We start from the raw sequence: 21,354 nt of genomic DNA on the forward strand, positions 1-21,354 counted from the left end.
TTTCCTTTGAATCAAGTTCAATGAGGTTTCTACACCTGTAATTTTAGCCTCATACGTCTTATAAAGAGGACAACAGTGTAATAATATTTCTCTTAAGTCTGTAGACTCAGCAAAATGAAATTTCAATCAAAGACCTATTTCTAAGATTATTTTAGGTAGCTCAACTTCAGACAACACATAAAAACTAGGCTGAGGACAGGATTTAGCATCTCTATTTGAAGTTTGAGTTTTATAAAAATCCTACGCAGTGTGGGCACAGAAAGCTCATGAAACAGTAGTACAAATGAGTAGGAAGGTGGTTTTTTTGGCCTCCTCCTCACTTCCTTGGTGACAGAAGTCCCACCCTAGGGTTCTGGAGATGTCTGAACACATGATATCTAGACACTGGATAAATGAGATTGATAGCAGTTTATTAATCATATATCCTCACACCCCAGGGAAGGAGGACACCATACACCATGGGGGTGGTTACACTAGGGAGCAGAGTAAACCAGCAGGGGCTGTGGGAGGCTGATTTTGTAGCAGCAAGATAGGTGCCCCCTTATTTCCATGGGAAGATGTGATTGGTTTGCTTGAATAATTTTGTGGCCTAGTAGGGAGGTGAAAGCCATTAGGTTGAGGACTAGGGTGCAGCTGATCTAGCTAATATTTGGATTACCTGGCTGAGAGCTTTTCCAACTGACTGGGGCATCTCTGGTTAGAGCAAGGGAACTCACGGGTAGGCCTTTGGGGGTCCTGTGAGGCTAAGACATTAAGATATTAAAGATATTAAGACAACAGGTGAAATTTTAGGCCTTAAAATACAGAATAAAGAAGGAAGAAACATGAAATAATTGCTCTTTAGTAATTTCATTATAAAAATTATTTCAAAATTTGGAACTGAAAAGCAGATTAAATATTCATAATAAAGCTGTACTATAAAAATCAGTATGATATTTTAGAGTGTTTTTTCCAATTAAAAACATTTTTTTTAATTTTTTTTTTAATTTTTTAATATATGAAATTTACTGTCAAATTGGTTTCCATACAACACCCAGTGCTCATCCCATAAGGTGCCCTCCAAAAAAAATTTTTTTTAATGTGTATTTATTTTTAAGAGAGACAGAGTGCAAGAAGAGGAGGGGCAGAGAGAGAGGGACGGAGACACAGAATCCAAAGCAGGCTCTAGGCTCTAAGCTGTCAGCACAGAACCCAATGCGGGGCTCAAACTCACAGACTGAGAGATCATGACCTGAGCCAAAGTCAGATGCTTAACCAATTGGGCCACCCAAGTGCCGCTTTTCCAATTTTTTGTTGTTGTTGTGGTAAAACAGACGCAAAATTTACCATCTTCACCATCTTTAGAGCACAGATCCCTGAAATTAACCAAGACTTCAACTACGTCCTCAGTAGACTCCAGAGCTAGAAAATCATCACATCAGACAGAGTCTGCCAGTGGAATTGTTCAAGTGGAGGGACAGATTCCTGGTGCTTTCTACTACAGAATCTTCCCAGAATACTCTAGTATGTGCATTGTAAGGATTTTTTGGCGTGCATTAAAAAACAAAAACACCTATTAGTATGTAACATCTGCTTTGGCTCTCAGTATCCTATGTTACTATATCTGATTACCATTTCTTTTAATAATTTTGGACAGGGGTGCCTGGCTGGCTCAGTAGGTGCAGCACGCAACTCTTGATTTTAGGGTTAAGTTCGAGCCCCACATTGGGTGTAGAGATTACTTAAAATTTTTTTTTAATAGTTTTGGACAGTGAGTCTTGAAATGCAATCACAGAGGGAATCATTGCAGGAGGGAAGGCCTGGAGTTCTAAAGATTTTAAGAACTCTGTTCAAAGTCAAAGAGAACCTACTCCTCTGTCAATTCTATTTTTTTTCTTTTACCTCTTTTACTAGTTTAAGTATAAAAGAAAGCCAACAATGAGTAAAAACCAAAAGATACTCATGGATTGCCACATCTACGTGATTATCTTTTCTGGAAGGGGCATATTATCAAGTCATGTTAAACATCAAGAGAACTAGATCTCATCAAGATCACATTCTGCTACCTGGTTTACTTACTTCTTCCTTGAGCACCAGATAACAATGTGAGACTCAGATGCCTCAGTGATTGCTGGAATTGGAAAAAAAAAAATCACCTGGAACCAAAAGGGGATATTGGGTAAATTCCATAACATTTTCAGCTGCAGGGGAATGAACAGGACAACAGACGGAAGCTTTATTAGGTTGATTTCAAGGTATTTTCCCAGCCCAGACTTCCACCATAGGGATAGTGTTCCAAGCATAAGAATTCTAAATACTTCTAAATCATTTTGAAAATCTATTACTTATTTTGAAAATACAGAATCAGATATGTGATTCTTCTAGATTAGAAGCAGGACAGTTAACAGCAAAGCTTTTATACAGTTTGCTGAGGAAAACTTTGGTTCTCCATACCTTCTTAAAGAATCCATTAAGGTTCAAAGCTGCAAGGAAACTCAATTTTCTTGTGAATGTCCACAACTGCTAAAAATATAGGAATTTTCTCTGATCGAAAAGTTGGAATGGCAAACAATGTTTCATGTTGATAAAAAGCAAAACAAGGAAACAATTCAGCAGCTGCCTGGCTTATATCATGACTAATATTATCATGACTAATATCATGACTGGGATATATTTCTGTAAAGAAGATCTGGAAAAGGATGTAACAGCGAGACCAGCATCAATATATGCGAGACTCTATGCAGGGACTTCACCTGTTTTTGTTTGTTTCTTTAGACAAATCTGGCATGCATGAATTTATATAGAAATCCTAGAGATTTAGGTACTAAGAAACTGAAGGAACCAAAAGCAATACAGAAAAAAATCCAAATTTAATGTATTTGTCTAAAACCAAGTATAGATGGTTTCAATAAGTGAACTTTCTACTTCTTTGAAGAATAGCTTCCTCTTAAAACATAAAAATGTTCACACACATATATACTTCAAGTAAGGCATGGGCACTGAACCAAAAATTATGATATATTTAAATAAAAAAAACTCTACCAAGACCAAAACAAAAACGTAAGCATTGTTAATATATGGGTTTATAACACTCAAGACTTCTTTGTCCTAGTTAAGTCTAACGGTCTGTAATTCTGTATTGAATCCTGCATACATTTTACAAATAGTATATAGCACATATAGTTTGTAACCTGATTTTTCTACTGACTTTTTTTCTGAGACATTTTCCATGTCCTCAATAATTTTTTTTCCTATCATTTCTTGCCTGGGTATTTTATAATGTATTTAAGCAATCAAGTGATTTGAATCAGAAAGCTGAAAACTGCCTGATTGTACAATAAAGGATTATCCAGCAGATTCAGGGTGCTTAAACACTCTGCATTCCAAAGACAGATCTATGTTAAGGAAAACTGGCCCTTGACTGGCTTCTGGGAGAAAACCTTTGAGTCCCTGGAATAGTTGCCTTGATATGCTGTACTGGTTTGACCAGATAATTAATACTAACAATGCAAATTAGGGTGAATGCTTGCTTTTGTATGCCCAAAGCCCTCGGCCAGCATTATCAGTTTGACCTCTGAGGAACTGGAGATTGAGAAGCTCAGGTCAGTCATGTGGGTACGGCATGTCTACAAGAGCCCTAGTAAAAGCCAGGGACACAGGTTCAGATGAGCTTCTATATTTGGCACTAAGCGCGTTATCACACATAATTGCTGGGAGAAATTAGCACATCCTCATGTAATTCTAACAAGAGGCGACACCTAGAAGCTGACCTAGTGCCTCACAGACACTGCTCATCTTTCCCCTTTATTTAATCATTATCATTCACTCTAATAAACTTTAGACTTAAGTAGAGCAACTTTTCTAAATTTTGAGTCTAAATCATGAGTCCTTGTAGCAAATCATCAAGCCAGCAAGGTCTGAGACCAGTGGCACACCTCCGAAGATTACTTTCATCTTCAAATCACTAAAATGTACTTCTAGACATATTTGTTATGCCCAGAATTCGTGATCCCCAAAGACCACCAGGGAGCCGAGTCCGATGCAAAAGCAAAGAGCCTTTATTCAAGCTAGCTCGAGCTCAATCCCCTACCTGCACTGACGCAGCGGTGAGATGCCAGAGAGAGCGAGCGAGTTTCAAAAGCACAAAGGTTTTATTGGGGTCTAGGGGCAGTTGGTGAGGTAATGGCTGTGGCCTCAGCCAATTGGCTGGGGGTCGTGGCCTTCCCCAGCCACGCTGGGGAAGGGTCGGAGTCCTGTTACGCAGGTCAGCGGGAGTGTTTTGATCCGGAAGTTACTCAAGGTGGAGGACACAGAACAAGATGGAGTCGGCCGGCGTAGGACCGCCCTTTGAGTATTCCTTGCTTTTCACAGGGAAAATGTTTGAAAGAATGCTATTTTGATTACTATCATTAAATTCTAATTCTTTATTTGTATCCACTGTTGCTTTATATTGGCTGAGAGTTTATTTTTCTAGCTTTGTACATTGAATGCTTACTCATCATTTTATCAATTTTACCAAGCCAGCAAAATAACACGCATTGAATAGGTTTTGGAAATAGATTAGTGAACAGAAACAAAGTTCTATCATTCATTCTTGGCTCCCTACATGCCTTGAATTTCCAGAGTAGGAGACTGGCAATTTCCCAACTGATACATGGGATTTTGATTTTCATTCTTCTGGCCCTAACTTCAATTTAAATTTCCCATTACTTCAGGGCATATACATGATATTATAAACTTTGAAAAGGAAATGACAAAATAGATCTCTACGGTAGCAACATCTACCAGTCACCATTATAACCATAACATCTTGCCTCCTTAATACTGGAAAAACCCAACACTAATATACTTTTTAATGCATCACCTATGTAGTATCCTTGCCAAAAATTTAACTGAAAATTCCATGCACGTTGTAGGCATGAAAAAATTGAGATTCCTATTTTTTTTTCCCTTGTCACTGTTTATTTATTTAAAAAAATTTTTTAGGGGCGCCTGGGTGGCTCAGTTGGTTAAGCGTCCGACTCCGGCTCAGGTCATGATCTCGAGGTTTGTGAGTTCAAGCCCCGCGTCGGGCTCTGTGCTGACAGCTCAGAGCCTGGAGCCTGTTTCAGATTCTGTGTCTCCCTCTCTCTCTGACCCTCCCCCGTTCATGGTCTGTCTCTCTCTGTCTCAAAAATAAATAAACGTTAAAAAAAAATTTTTTTTTAATAAATAAAAAATAAAATAAATTTTTACAGTATAATTACCATAGTGTTTTATTACCTTCAGGTGTACAATATAGTGATTCAACAATTCTATACATTACTCAGTACTCATCATGATCTGTGTACTCTTGGTCCCCTTCACCAGTTTTATCCATCCTCCCCTACTCCCCACAGTGGTAACCATCAGTTTGTTCTCTATAGTTAAGAGTCTGTTTTTTGGTTTGTCTATTTTTTTCTTCATTTGTTTCTTATTTTTTTAAGTTTATTTATTTTGTTTTGAGAGAGAGAGCATGTGCAAGCTGGGGAGGGGCAGAGAAAGAATCCCAAGCAGGCTCTGCACTGTCAGTGCAGAGTCTGACACAGGGCTTGATCTCGAGATGGTGACCTGAGCAGAGATCAAGAGTTGAATGCTTAGCCAATTGAGCCACCTAGGTGCCCCTTGTTTTGTTTCTTAAATTTCACATATGAGTGAAATCATATGGTATGTCTTTCTCTGACTTATTTCACTTAGCATTATATCCTGTAGATCCATGTTATTGCAAATGGCAAAATTTTCATTCTTTTTTATGGCTGAGTAATATTCCACTGTAGATATGCCCACATCATCTTTATCCATTCATCAGTTGATGGCCACATGGGCCACTTTCATAGTTTGGCTATTGTAAATAATGCTGCAATAAACATGGGGTGCATACATCTTTTCGAATTAGTGTTTTTGTATTCTTTGGGTAAATATCCAGTAGTGAAAATACTGGGTGCTATGTTAATTCTATTTTTATTTTTTTCTGGAAACTCCATACTGTTTTCTTCAGTGGCTACACCAGTTTGCCTTGCCACCACAGTGCCCGAGGTTTCCTTTTTCTCCACATCCTCACCAATATTTGCTATTTCTTATGTTGCTGACTTTAGCCATCTTGACAGTTGTAACATGGTATCTCATTGTGGTTTTGTTTTGCATTTCCCTGATGATGAGTGATGTTGAGCATCTTTTCATGTCTGTTGGTCATCTTGTCTTCCTTGGAGAAATGTTTGTTCATGTCTTCTCATTTTTTAATTAGATTGTGTGTGTGTGTTCTGTAAATTTTTATATTTTGGGGGTACTAACCCTTTATCGGATATGTAATTTGCAAATATCTTCTCCCATTCAGTAGGTTGCCTTTTAGTTTGGTTGACTGTTTCCTTTGCTGTGCAAAAGCTTTTTATTAAAAAAAATTGTTTTAATGTTTTTTTATTCCTGAGAGACAGAGCAAAAGAAGGTGAGGGGCAGAGAGAGGGAGACACAGAATCCGAAGCAGGCTCCAGGCTCCAAGATGTCAGCACAGAGCCTGACATGGGGCTTGAACTCACAAACTGTGAGATCATGACCTGAGCCAAAGTTGGATGCTTGACTGACTGAGCCACCCAGGCACCCCAAAAGCTTTTTCTTTTGATGTAATCTCAATAGTTTTTGTTTTTGCTTCCCTTCCCTCAGGGGACCTATCTAGAAAAATGTTGCTACAGATGATGTCAGAGAAATTACTGCCTATGCTGGCTTCTAAAATTTTAATAGTTTCCTATCTCACATTTAGGTCTTGAATCCATTTTGAGTTTATTTTTGTGTATCGTGTAAGAAAGTGGTCCAGTTTCCCCAACATCATTTATTGAAGAGACTGTTTTTTTTTCAGTTGCATATTTCTGCCTCCTCTGTTGAAGATTAATTGACCATATAGTCATGGGTTTACTTCTGGGTTCTTTATTCTGTTCCATTGACCTATGTGTCTGTTTTTATGCTAGTACCATACTGCTTGGATTACTACAGCTTTGTAGTATATCTTGAAATCTGGGATTGTGATACCTCCAGTTTTGTTCTTTTTCAAGACTGCTTTGGCTATTCAGGGTTTAATTTGCCATTGTTTAAATAGTCAGATATTCCATTAAAACAGGAGTGACACTGAAATCATAACTATATTATGAATTCTCTCTTTTGGTGAAGACATACCTATAAAGACTAACATTCAATAATTTCTCACCAGTGTGAACTGGCTGATATTAAAAAAGTTTGGGCCATACCTAAAGGCATTCTCACATTCCTTATGTTCTTAGAGTTTCATTATCTGTATGCATTCCCTGATGTGCTTTAAGGGCTGAACCATATCTGAAGGCTTTTCCACACTTCTTACACACGTAGGGTTTTTCACCAGTATGAATTCTCCCATGTTGAACAAGGTTTGAAGCACGACTAAAGGTCTTCCCGCATTCCTTACAATCATAGGGTTTCCCACCAGTATGAATTTTCTGATGTTGTGTAAGGTATCCATACATTTTAAAGGATTTCCCACATTCCGTACATTCATAGGGTTTCTTATCAGCATGGATACTCTGATGTGCAGTAAGGTGTGAACTACGTCTAAAGGTTTTCCCACATTCCTTACATCTAAAAGGTTTCTCATCAGTATGAATACTCTGGTGTAGAGTTAGATTTCTATAGAAAGTAAAGGTTTTCCTACATATTTTACACTCATAGGGTTTCACACCAGTATGAATTTTTTGATGTTGATTAAGATACCCATGCAAACTAAAGGTCTTTCCACACTCTTTACATTCATAGGGTTTCTCACCAGTATGGGTTTTCTGATGTTGAACAAGGTTTGAGCCAGTACTATAGGCCTTCCCACATTCCTGACATTCAAAAAGTTTCTTACCAGTATGAATACTCTGATGTCGAATAAGATTTCTAGACAAAGTAAAGGCTTTTTTACATTCCTTACATTCAAAGTGTTTCACACCAGTATGAATTTTCTCATGTTGATGAAGGTATCCATATAAGCTAAAGGCTTTTCCACATTCCTTACATTCATAAGGCTTCTCACCTGTGTGAGTTTTCTGATGTTGAAAAAGTTTTGAGCCAGTAGTATAGGCCTTCCCACACTGCCTACATTCAAAAAGTTTCTTGCCAGTGTGAATACACTGATGTCGAGTAAGATTTCTATACAAGGTAAAGGTTTTCTTACATTCCTTACATTCATATGGTTTCCCACCTTTATGAATTCTCTGATGTAGAATAAGGTATGAGGCAGTGGTATAGCCCTTTCCACATTCTTTACATTCATATGGTTTTTTACCAGTATGAACACTCTGGTGTACAGTAAGTTGATGACCTCTTTTAAAGGCCTTTCCACATTTCTCACATACATAAGGTTTCTCATCAGTATGGATTTGCCCATGTTCAACAAGGTTTGAGCGCCTACTAAAAGCCTTCCCACACTCCTGACATTTATAGGGCTTCTCACCAGTATGAATTCTTTGATGAATTCTAAGGTGTCCACCTTGACTAAAGGCCTTCCCACATTCCTGACATTCATAAGGCCTCCCGCCAGTGTGGATTCTCTCATGCTGAATGATGTGTGAGGCATAAATAAAGGCCTTCCCACATTCCCTACATTGATAGGTTTTCTCACCAGTATGAAATCTCTGATGTACAGTAAGTTGATAACCGCTTTTAAAGTTCTTCCTGCATTCTGAACATTGATAGGGTTTCTCGCCAGTATGAAATCTTTGATGTAGGGTAAGTTGATAGCCACTACGAAAGTTCTTCCCACATTCTTTGCATTCATAGGGTCTTTCGCCAATATGAAACCTGTGATGTAGAATAAATTGATAGCCACTACTAAATTTCTTCTGACATTTCTTACATTCATAGAGTTTCTCTCTGTTATATATGCTCTGATGTTGTGTAGAAGATACATCTTTTTCATAAGTGGGCATTTCTACATAGCTCATTACCTCACAATATAAATCCAAATCTGAAAGAAAAGAAGAAAACAAAAAAATATTTATATTTCTTATACAGAGAATATGGGACTTCTGTGAAAGAAATATGAACCAACACTTGTAATAAATGAAGCACTTATTGAATTGTAAAATATGGTTATGAACTTTTTGAAAGGTCAAGAAATTCAGAGATGTATGTGAAGTTACATAAGATAGTGAAGTTTCTGAAATTTAGGTGTGGACCACGATCTTTGTCAAGCTTGTTATAAATCTGATATCCTGCCTGTGTCACGGACAACTACATTAGAAGTGAGAGGAAAAAAATACCTTGGATGGCATCTTTATTTTGAATCTATCACTGATTTAAATACAGATCAAAAGTTAAGAACTCATCCTAGGTTTGTCCAGTGATTTCTCTTTACTCTTGGAATACGATCCAAACCCCTTTCTGAGGATAGCAGGACTCCTCCTTACCTATATGGCATCATGTCCAAACACCGACCCCTCTGAGCCCTGTCTCCTTCTTTTCAGCATTTAGAATATGGTACAAACTTCCCTATCACTTGATGCTTTCCACAGACGATTTCATCTGACCAGAATCCTTAGACCTGAGCACTTTGTAGGTTGATCCTTCTCATCCTTTAGTCTCAGGATGAATATCCTACCCTTAGAAAGGCTGCACCTGCTAACTCTAAGTATTATATCCATATCTCCCTTTTTATGGTCTAGCACTTCATTCCTTCCACCATCCCTTTGTTTCCAATTATGATATCATTAATTTCCTTATTTGATATTTTTTTTTAAGATACAAAAATTTTTTTTAAATGTTTATTTTTGAGAGAGAGAGACAGACAGACTGTGAGCAGGGAAGGGGCAGAGAGAGGGGGGGCACAGAATCCGAAGCAGGGTCCAGGCTCTGAGCTGTCAGCACAGAGACTAACGCAGGACTTGAACCCATGAACCGCAAGATCATGACCTGAGCTGAAGTTGGATGCTTAACTGACTGAGCCACCCGGGCGCCCCTCCTTATTTGATATTCTAAACAGTTCCCTAAACTTCCCCCAGAGCAGACACAATTCTTCCTTTTTCATCACTGAATTACAGGGTTATGATGTATTATAGGTGCTAAATAATTAATTGATCTTGCTTATCTTCAGTTCTGTTATTCCTTCTCCATTCTAAATATACTAAATCTGTGTTGGTTCATTTCCTTTACCACATCCTCTCTTCCTTTCCCTTATTTTCAAGACCAGCCATCCTTCTACTTCCCGGATAAGTATTTTGATATGTTTTCAGTCAATTCACAGATATGTACTCAAATCAAATAAGAAATTCCTTCCATGTGGAGATGCTGGAAAGAATCAAGAAATTATAATATGGAGGAATGTTTTGGGGTACCAGAGTGTCTGGGACTGCCTGTTAAAAGGAAATATCAGATATAAGCTGGAAGATGGCAATCGAGATTCAGGAAAAGACTCAGGAGTATCAGTGCAGAATGAAGGGGGCATGAGTCAAGGGCAAAGAGTATTGATCTGTGACTCAATTGTGGGATGTGTATAGCAGGTGGAATGATACATACTCTGACCTCAGAAAATAACGCTGAAAATAAGAGCAACATCAGAAAACAAAAAGCACTCCATCTAGAAAACTAAAGGCTCTTTACTAATTAAATGCTAGATCAATAAATGTAGTGGACAACCAGCAGAGGCAGAATGGATAACCACACAAACTTTGACTTGGACGTCAAGACTGATGATGACATGCATACATCATGTAAGTGTGAAACGATTTATTACTCATATAATGAGGCTTCCTAGAAAGAGCAGAGTGGTTTTTAAATACATCTGAAAAGGACTTGAGTGATTTGAAAGAGATTGACTTAGGTTTTGTTTTGTTTTTTGTTTTTTTTATGCTGGTTAGGGTGTGGTGCAGGGCTGAGGGTTCCTGGGCATGGTTTGAACTTTCCATGGGGACCAATGTAGGGAGCTCTCGGGCTTTTTATCAGCTTCCCCAAAAGTGGAGCAGAAGGAGAGGTGGGGCTTGAAAGCTGTCAGCAGTCAAAAATAAAAAAACAGAGTATCTTTATTGTACTAAGGAAATAAACAGTGAAACTAGAGAAATATAACCAGGCAAAAGATGAAAATACATTTCAGAAGGTACAACATCCAGCCCTAATGCCCAGAGAAAAGCTGTCACCTTGACACATATTAAATAATTTACTAATAAAAGCTTAGAAAAAACATCAAAGTAAGTGAGAGGAAAACAAAAAGAATAAAGATAAAAAACCAGATTTTAATGAGTTTGGAAACAGAAAATCAACATACAAATTCAAAAAGGTATCTCTTGGGGAAAAAAATCAACATGTGATGGTACACTAGCTAAACTAATTAACAAAAGGGAGAACAAACAAAAAATTAAAATTGTGAAAGGGAAAGACAAACAGAAAAATATTGATCAAAAACTATCCTACAAAGGACAAAAATCTGAAACAGTTCAATTTTCATGGAATAGAAAAAAATGTCAAAAAGGCTAGTAGCTGGGGCGCCTAGGTGGCTCAGTTGATTGAGCTTCCAACTCTTGATTTTGACTCAGGTCAAGGGATTGAGCCCTGTGGTGGGCTCTGTGCTGAGTGTGGAGTCTGCTTAAGATTCTCTCTCTCTCTCTCTCTCTCTCTCTCTCTCTGTTCCTCTCCCTACTCACGTGCACACTCTCTCTAAAAGGAAAAAAAGGCTAGTATAGCAATCAGCACCCTGATCATTTACACTGTCATCTCTAAATATCCAATATTATGATCAGAGAATCCTTAAAGAAATATTTATTTATTTTTATGAGAAGAGAGAGAGAGAGAGAGAGAGAGAGAGAGAGAGAGAGAATCTTAAGCAGGCTCCACGCTCAGTGTGGAGCCTGATGTGGGGCTTGATGCCACAATCCTGGGATTATGACCTGAGCTGAAATCAAGAGCCAGACGCTCAACTGACTGAGCCACCCAGGCGCCCCTAGAAATATTGGATTCCAAGACCAAGGCAGGGAAGATACAAGATAATGCTCACAAATCTTGGGCTAAAAAAGTAAGGAAAGTTTAAAAGATTTATGGCTTTGTTGAAAAACACACACTTCTGAATATTATGCTGTGTTTGGTCATAATTGTGAAAATTAAAAAAAAAAAGCAGGAAAAGCGATCATGTTGGATTAAACATATTAAGTAAATGAAAGATAGATAAAAATATAATGATGGGGTGCCCTGGTGGCTCAGTCAGTTGAGCCACCAACTCTTAATTTCGACTCTGGTCATGACCCCAGGGTTGTAGGAATGATCCCGTCTCAGGCTCTTCGCGGAGTGTGAAGCCTACTTAAGATTCCCTCTCTCTCCCTTTGCCCTTCCCCTGCTCTCTCTCTCAAATAAAAAAAATATTATTTTTCAGATAAGAGAAGCCATTTCCCAGTTATTTTTTCATTAACTAATGTGCAACTAAAAATCAAATATATTCTTTCTTTTTTTTTTCAAATATATTTTCCTGTGCATTCCAATCAATTTATATTTCAACATAACCAAATAGCCAAATAGATCGTGTCAATAAAAAACTGTAGAAATCATGATAGAATTGAAAGAAACAACTACCTTACAATTCCCAATCGTATTAAGTATACTGTTCTTACAACTATGAAGAGAGTAATCGCTGCAGAACTGATTGCTGTCATAATGCCGAAGCAAGATCAGAGGGACTTCTGTTCAGTTACAAAAGCAAAAAATATAACTGAATGATGAAGGAATCAAGCTGTTAGCTTAATAATAAAGTTTTAACATTCCAAAACTAACAGTGTAATCCAATACATGTTGTGTCTTTTGATAGAGTACCCATAACTGCCTATGATGTACTTGAGCCACAAATGTTTAATGTGAATCCCTCAAGAGAGAAAATAATTTCCAATCTACAAAAATACAAAGGGTAGAGAATAAACAAACTATACCACGGACAGTACTGAGATAAGTTCAAAAGATGGCAAATTTTGCAATATAAGTGGCCTTGTCTCTTCAAAGTGTTAGTATTAGAAATAAAGGGAATGTTTTAGATTAAGAGGGATTTCAGTGATATGATAAAGAGACAATGCACAGTCTTGCATTGGGATACTGATTTGAACAAATCAGATTGGGCCAAATGGGGTAATATGAATAGAATTTGGGTTTTGAAGATGCAATAAAATAAAAATGTAATAGAAATATAAAATAGAAAAATCATTGATAAAGAAATCAGGTTATAAAACAGTAAGAATATGATGTCTCTTTAATAAAGAGGAACATGTATATGCATGTATGTCTTATATCCACTAAGGTGTTAAAGTGGTAGGAATAAGGTATTTTAATATCTTGAAAACACTTTTGCCTGTCTCTATTTTCTAATTTTCTACAATGCACATGGAGGATTGCTTAATAAGGGTTATTAATTTTGTGTTCATCTATTAACACAGCCTGAAATAAACCAAATATTGACACAATCCAAACTCTGGGTGCGACATTTAATAAACGTGGACCTAGAACTTAATGGCTATAAGCCAAATATTGCAGAATTCAGTTCCTTTTCAGTCACAAATTACTTATAAAAACAGACCATAAACTGTGCTATAAATCAAGTCTCTACCTATTTCAAAGGATCAAAAGCATACAAATTATGTTGTCTGATCACAAGTTATACTAGAAATTAATATTATAAAAAATATATATTATCAACATATATTGGGAAATTAAGAAGTGCTTATAGTTGATCAATGCACCAAAACAAACTGTGCCCTACGCTACAATAATAGTTATAAACTTTAAAAATCAATGTTTTGACTGAAAATTAAAAGCAAATGGAACTAACTGCACATAAGCACTACCAAGTTAGTAAATTTGTTTCTCATGGGAAAACAATTCTGAAGCCATGTTCCATGTACACTGGGGGTGAACAAATAAGTAAATGGATGATGGGTGTTAGAAGCCAGTTTTGTCACTGTTGGAGGAGAAAGTTACAGATAAACGAGACAAGAAGGCTAGAATGTATCCTGAAATACTGGATGGGAGTTGCAGACATCAGTAAGAACTCATGTTTAGCTTAATGTAAATACAGACAGATAGATAATAAAATAATTACGGATACATGTATATATACATGGGTGACTATGCAGACATTTATTACCTAGTTAGGTTGTTTAGAGGGCATAGAAGCAATGGCATACCAGCAGCAATTAGTATACCTAGTTCTCAGATCTTGGTTTCTAAATACTATCTTCCAGTAAAAGAAACCAGGGCTCCTAAGAGAAATGGCTGATTCTAGGACCAGGGAAGGGGAAAAAACAAAATTAATCTGAAAACAGTACCAGGAAAGAAATCCTCAAAAAACAAAAGGATGGGGATATTATATGGACACAAGAACCAAACTAAAAGAGCTATCAATGTTCAAAGCAAAAGAAATAACATTTAATTGTAACTCAAAGTCTAAAATAAATATGGATAAGCCCACACTGAAATAAAGGGGGAAGAGACAAATCTTTTTTTTTTAATTTTTTAAATGTTTTGTTTATTTTTGAGAGAGAGAGAGAGAGCACGCACAAGCAGGGGAGGGGCAGAGAGAGGGAGACACAGAATCCAAAGCAGGCTCCAGGCTCTGAGGTGTCATCACAGAGCCCGATGCAGGCTTGAACCCATGAGCTGTGAGATCGTGACCTGAGCTGAAGTTGGACGCCCAACTGACTGAGCCACCCAGGTGCCCCAAGAGACAAATCTTTTATACAGAATTCCGGATAAAATATATAGATTTCCTACCCTACAGAAGCTTAATTCCCAATCCAGGCCCCCTGCCCCCCAGGGTAAGCTAGACTTAGTGAGCTGGTTCTAAAGAGTAGAGTATAGAAAAGGAAAAATAGTAACTTTGGAGGGGAGAAAGAAGGTTAACATCACCAGTGGATATCATGTACCCCGCACATGATGCGATGAAAAGGACATTTCACTTCTGCTGCAGTCTTTCTAAAAACCCCTATCTCCAGTGTAAGCATGAGAAAAACAACAGACCCAGAATAGGGAATATTCTGCAGGACCTGGTAGGGTCTGTCAAGACAGTCAAATTCCTGAAAGACAAGGAAAGATTAAAAAACTGTCACAAACCAGGAGAGACTAGAAGAGAGACTGGGAGACATGAAAAATAAATGCATTGTGGTACCCAGAATGGAAGGATCCTGGAACAGAAAAATGACATTAATGGAAAAACTGGTGAAATACACAAATAGAATCTAGAGTTTAGGTAATATGAAAGTCATTTTCTTAGTTTTGACAAATGTATCTGAATGATGTTAAGATGTTAACAATGCTAGAAATCAGGAGAGATATATACAGAAGTCTCTCTACTATCTTTGTAACTTTCTATAAATCTAAAATCATTCTAAAATAACGTTTACTAAAAAAAGATAATTACATACCACCTCTGTAATAGTTTGGGTAAAAATGTTTAACCTTATTCTAATCATAAGAAGAAAACATCAAACCTAGAAAGCAGATATTCCATGAGAAAACTACACTGGATGCTACAAAATAATCAAACTCAAAGGGGAAAAAAAAAGGTAGGATGACAGTAAGATACAAAGCCTCACATCCAAATACAGTATAAGAGTCTGGAATGGATCCTGGAAACAAATTTTACAAATGGCATTTTTGGAGAAAAGTTCAAAAACTGAAATATGGACTCTATGTTAGATGTAGGGCTGAATTGCTATGATAATAATAGTGTGACTACATAGAAGTTTTTAGTTTTAGGAAATGCATACAGAAGTGTTTGAGAGTTAAAATTTAATGGTAACTGCTACTTACCATCAAGTGAGCCAAGAAGAAAGGTGCATATATAGAGAGAAAAAGGCAAATGTTAATACTCAAAGTTAAATCTGTGTGAAGGCTAATTAACTAACATATATATGCATACACACACACACACACACACACACACACACACATATATATACACATATACTTTTTTTTTTTTTTTTTAAGTAGGCTTCACACACAGCATGGAGCTCAACATGGGGCTTGAACTCATGACCTTAAACTCCTGAGATCAAGACCTGAGCTGAGATCAAGAGCTGGATGCTTAACTGACTGAGCCACCCAGGCACCTCAACTACATATATGTTTTTAATATTCTCATTTGGCTTGATGAATTTTAAAAACAAAAAGCTGGGAGAAAGAAAATAGTGGACCTAAGGTAGTATTTCCTAAACTTTTATACAGAAATTTTGAGCCAAGGGGTGCCTGGGTGGCTCAGTCAGTTAAGCATCTGACTTTGGCTAAGGTCATGATCTTGCGGTTCATGGGTTCGAGCCCAGTGTTGGGCTCTGTGCTGACAGCTTGGAACCTGGACCCTGCTTTGGATTCTGTGTCTCCCTCTCTCTCTCTCTCTCCCCCTCCCCCACTCACACTCCATCTCTTTCTCAAAAATAATAAACATTAACAACAAAGAAATTTTAAACCAAATTATAATATCTGCATCCGTTCCAATCTAATGTAGTTACAGTAGAAAAAAATTACACAACAGATATGCATACATGTGAGAAAACATGAAAATTAATCGCCTAAACATTTATTGCAAGAAGCCAGAAAAAGAGCAACAAAATAAAAACAAATTAGAAAGAAAGATAGAAGTCATCTTACAAAATAGAGCCCACAAAAACCATAGAGGATCCACAATGCCGATATTGTATTTCAAAGCAATGTTACTAATGTGATTCTCTCAAGACTGATAAAGAGGAAGGAGACTGCAGCAATATCCAACGCAGGGATGAGAGCTAAGAGGGACCTCACTTATCAGCCCTCCACACCTCAAATGCAGTAAAATGACATCATGAAAAAAAACCCATTATGTTAATAATGTGGATGAAATGCATAAATCTCTAGAAAGTAACCTCTATAAAATCAACACACAGAAAAGTTCAACAATTCTAGCATGGTGTAATCTGAATTTTATTATTTAAAAAAACATTTTTTTTTTTTTTTAAGTAATCTCCACCCACAGTGTGGGGCTCGAACCTACAACGCCAAGATCAGGTGTCACATGCTCTAATAACCAAGCCAGCCCAGTACCCCAATCTGAGTAAGTTTTTTAAAAAAATCTACAATGGTAACTGAAGGCCCAGATGGTTTTTCTGGAATATTTCATCAACCCAACCATGTCCAAAGGGGGGAGAAAGGGTACATTCTCCTAAACACATTCATAAAGCTAACATAATCATTATATCCAACCTTAAAAAGTAAGAATATAGTTTAATCTCATTCATGAAACGTAAAGGAAATATTAAAAATTCAAATCTAACAATATTGAAAAGGGATAATATATCAACACACCATGACTAGAACTGGATTCCAGAATTCAGTCAATAAACAGAATTCAACACAGTAACAGAACAATGGAGAAAAGAAAATCTCATGATTATGTCAATAAATGCATAAAGAATAATTCCTGAGAATAATTTTAGCAATTATGTAAAACAGAACCTCCTCTCTGTGAAAAATATTTATATTAATTTTTAGACATACACCCTTGGGGTGTCTGGCTGGTTCAGTCAGAAGAGCATGTGACTCTTGATCTCTGGGTCATGAGTTTGAGCTCCATGTTGAGTGCAGAGATTATATACAAACATATATACACATACACTTAAAAAAAAAAGAAAAAAATACCCTTATTTGTGGAACTAGCCTTATTCTCAGGAGACGTTTGCTGAATGATTCATGGGTCAAGTCATTATGCCTAAGACATGCCTTCAAATACCTCCATAAATGCAGTGTAGAGAGAAATAAAATAGATATGGCAAAATCTTATCAGTTGGTGATCTATGTAAAAATCATTTTCATGGTTATGCACTTTGAATACTAATTAATTTTACTATTATAGAGCAAGAAAAACCACCTTTACTGGGAGAGTGTCCTGGAGTTTTTAACTTTAGTCCTTTTCTTACAGATATCTGGAACTTTTGGTATCTTGCCTTAAAGATATGCTAGGATGTGGATTGTCTAGATTTACTACTTTTTCATTCATTTGTCCTTTTTGGAGGACCTATTGGGAGACAAGTCGCAGAAGGCCATGACTGCTTTTAGCTATAGAGCTAATGCTCCATAAATTGTTCCAGGTCATTGAAAAAGAAGGAAAGCTTCCTAATTCTTTTATAATTTTTATGAAAAAAATATTAATATCTAAACCTGATAAGAGACACTAAAAGAAAATATGGGCCAAAATAACTTCTGAATATCAAGAGAGACCATATAAAATACTAACAAAGAAAAATCCGAGCAAACAGGAGCTCAGGGATACTTCCACAACATAAAATACACACACACACACACACACACACACACACACACACACACACTCTCTCTCTCTCTCTCTCTCATTTCTAAAGCTAGTATCTTATTAGGTGGGGAAACAGGATTTCTGCTGAGATCAAGAACAAATCGAGGAAGCTGACTATCTCTGCAATTATTCAAAACTGTACTGAAGAGGTGGCTCAGTCAGTTAAGCGTCTTTGACTCAGGTCATCATCTCACGGTTTGTGGGTTTAAGCCCCGGTTCGGGCTCTGGCTGACAGTTCTGAGCCTGGAGCCTGCTTCAGATTCTGTGTCTCCCTCTCTCTCTGCCCCTCCCCTGCTCATGCTCTTTCTCTGTCTCTCAAAAATGAATAAACATTAAAAAAAATTTTTTAACTGTACTAAAGATATTAACTATTCGATTAGACAAGATAAATCAGAGATAGGAAAAGAGGTAAAGAACAAATAAAACTATCCCTATTTATAGATGATATAATAGTATACCAGGATATAAAGAGTAAAACTTTTTAAAAATAAGACCAAGGGTACCAATCCAGAAACAAAATTAAGAAAGAAATGCCATTTACAATTATATCAAAAAGAATAAAATATGCAGGAATAGGTTGAACAAAAGAAGCCTGAGATCTATACATTGACAATTTTAAAATACTGTGGAAAGAAATTAAATACCTAAATAAAAGGAGAGACCTCTCAGGTTCATGAAGGACAATACTGCTAAGATTACAATGCTCCACAAACTGATCAACAGATGCAATGCAATCCATTGCATCAAAATGTCAACTGCTCTTGTCGCTGAAAATGACAATCTGATTATATAGAAATATAGGAGGCTCCAAATAGCCAAAATAATTTTGAAAACAAACAAAAAAGAACAAAATAACAGAAATCACACTTCCTGATTTCAAAACTTACTACAATGCTACAATAAATCAAGACAGTATGGTGCTGGCATATACAGATATATAGATCAATGGAATAGAATGCAGAGTGCAGAAATAAAATCTCAAATTATGATCAATTCATTACTGAAAAGGGAACCAAAAAAATTCAATGAAGTCTTAAGCAACAGTGTTAGGAACAAGTGGATATTCACACACAAAAGAATGAAGTTGGAACCTCACACCGTATAGCGCACATGAAAATTAACTCAAAATGGGTCAAAGGCCAAATGTCAGAACTAAAACTAATAACTGCTTAGAAAAAAAACACTGCAGTAAATTTTTGAGACTTTGGATAACACAATGATTTCCTAAGTATGATACTAAAAGCAAAGCAACAAAAGAAATAATAGAATGGAATATTATTCGGCCACAAAAAAGAATAAAGTATTGACACTTCATATTATGTTGATGAATCTCAAAAATATTATGAAAGAAGACATTCATAAAAGGCTACATATTACATGATTCTATGTATATAAAAATATTCCTAATAATCAAATATTTAGAGACAGAAAGTAGACTAGTGGTTTATCAGATGCTGGGTATACAGAGTGACTGCTAGTGGGTATCAGGTTTCTTCATGGGGTGATGGGTTATACACTGGTGATGGCTGCACAAAATGTGATTATATAAAAAAACACTGACTTGTTCACTTTAAGAAAGAGCCTTTTTGCCCTTTTTGTGTTTTTTAAATGTTTATTTTTCAGAGAGAGAGAGCACGCAAGCTGGGGAGGGGCAGAGAGAAGGAAACAGAAGATCTGAAGCAGGCTCAGTGCTGTCAGTGCAGAGCCTGTTGTGGGGCCTGAACCTACGAACCGGGAGATCATGACCTGGGCCAAAGTCAGACGCTTAACCAACTGGGCCACCCAGGCATCCCTGACTTGTTCATTTTGTTTAAGAAAAATTTGGGTGGGGCAGGGGGCGCCTGGGTGGCTCAGTCGGTTAAGCAACTGACTTAGGCGCAGGTCATGACCTCATGGTTAGTGAGTTGAAGCCCCGCGTAGGGCTCTGTGTGGACAGCTCAGAGCGTGGAGGTTGCTTCGGATTCTGGGTCTCCCTCTCTCTCTGCCCCTTCCCTGCTCACACACACTCTCTGTCTTCTCTCTCAAAAATAAATGAATATTTTTTTTAAAAATGGGGTGCCTGGGTAGTTCAGTTGGATAAGCGTCTGACTTCAGCTCAGGTTATGATCTCACAGTTCGTGGGTTTGAGCCCCGTGTCAGGCTCTGTGCTGATAGCTCAGAGCCTGGATCCTGCTTCTGATTCTATATATCCCTCTTTCTCTCTGTCCCTCTCCCTCTCATACTCTGTCTCTCTCTCTCTCAAAAATAAATAAACATTTAAAACAAATGATAAAAACTTAAAAAAAATTTTTTTACTTGTTCATTTTCAAAGACTGATTTCATGTTACATAAATTATACAGCAATAAACCTGTTGAAAAAATTGAGAGTCTTTCTACTGGAAAACCATAACTAGGTAAAGTACAAAATGGGAGAGAAAATGTGATTTATAACAGTAAAGAACAAGATTAAACATTGAAGAATAAAATTAATAAAAATACGTAAAACCTATTTCAGAAAAATTATAAACACTCCTGAAAGACATAGAAGTAGCCTCAAACAAATGGAGAAACAACCCCTCTTCTTGGATTGGAAGACATTATAAAGATCTCAGTTCCTCATAAATTAATTTGTAAATTTAGCGCAATGCAAATAAAATACCAACAAGCTTTTCATGGAGTTAGAAAAGTTAATAATCAAGTTTACATGGAAAAACAAACATTCAAAAATAGGCAGAAAAACACTGAAAATCTAAAAGGGAGGACTAGCTCTAACAAACATTAAAATGTGCTACAATGTACCCATAATAAAAGCAATGCAGTACTGGTACATGCATACACAAATAAAACAGTAGAACAGAATAGAAAGCTCAGAAAACAACCCAAGAATATATGGAAATTTATTATTTGATAAAGGTGGCATTTCAAATGAAGGGAACAAAGATAGATGTTTAAATACATGGTGTTGGGACAACTGGGGTAGCCATACGGAAAAAGATTTCATTAGACCCATACTTACTTTATTTATGTTTTTTACTTATTTTTTAAGTTATTTTTGAGAGAGAGAGACTGACCATGCA

The 21,354-nt window shown here is 36.9% G+C and overlaps 1 protein-coding gene across 8 annotated transcripts in view; it reads right to left on the reverse strand.

The window, feature by feature from the left end:
* Window positions 1–21,354, reverse strand: part of LOC122208711 (zinc finger protein 585A) — a 109,202-nt gene that overhangs the window by 21,131 nt on the left and 66,717 nt on the right. For 7 of the 8 annotated variants that reach the window (XM_042920047.1, XM_042920052.1, XM_042920051.1 and 4 more), the window contains one exon: window positions 7,009–8,965. In XM_042920047.1, the coding sequence (XP_042775981.1) occupies window positions 7,254–8,965 (1,712 nt within the window). In that variant the 3' untranslated portion in view covers window positions 7,009–7,253. Of the gene's footprint in view, window positions 1–7,008; window positions 8,966–21,354 lie in introns of those variants that run through there. The other variant, XM_042920060.1, reaches the window with a different exon arrangement.

This window comes from Panthera leo, chromosome E2 (assembly GCF_018350215.1).
Source record: "Panthera leo isolate Ple1 chromosome E2, P.leo_Ple1_pat1.1, whole genome shotgun sequence".
In the NCBI taxonomy this organism is placed as follows: domain Eukaryota; kingdom Metazoa; phylum Chordata; class Mammalia; order Carnivora; family Felidae; genus Panthera; species Panthera leo.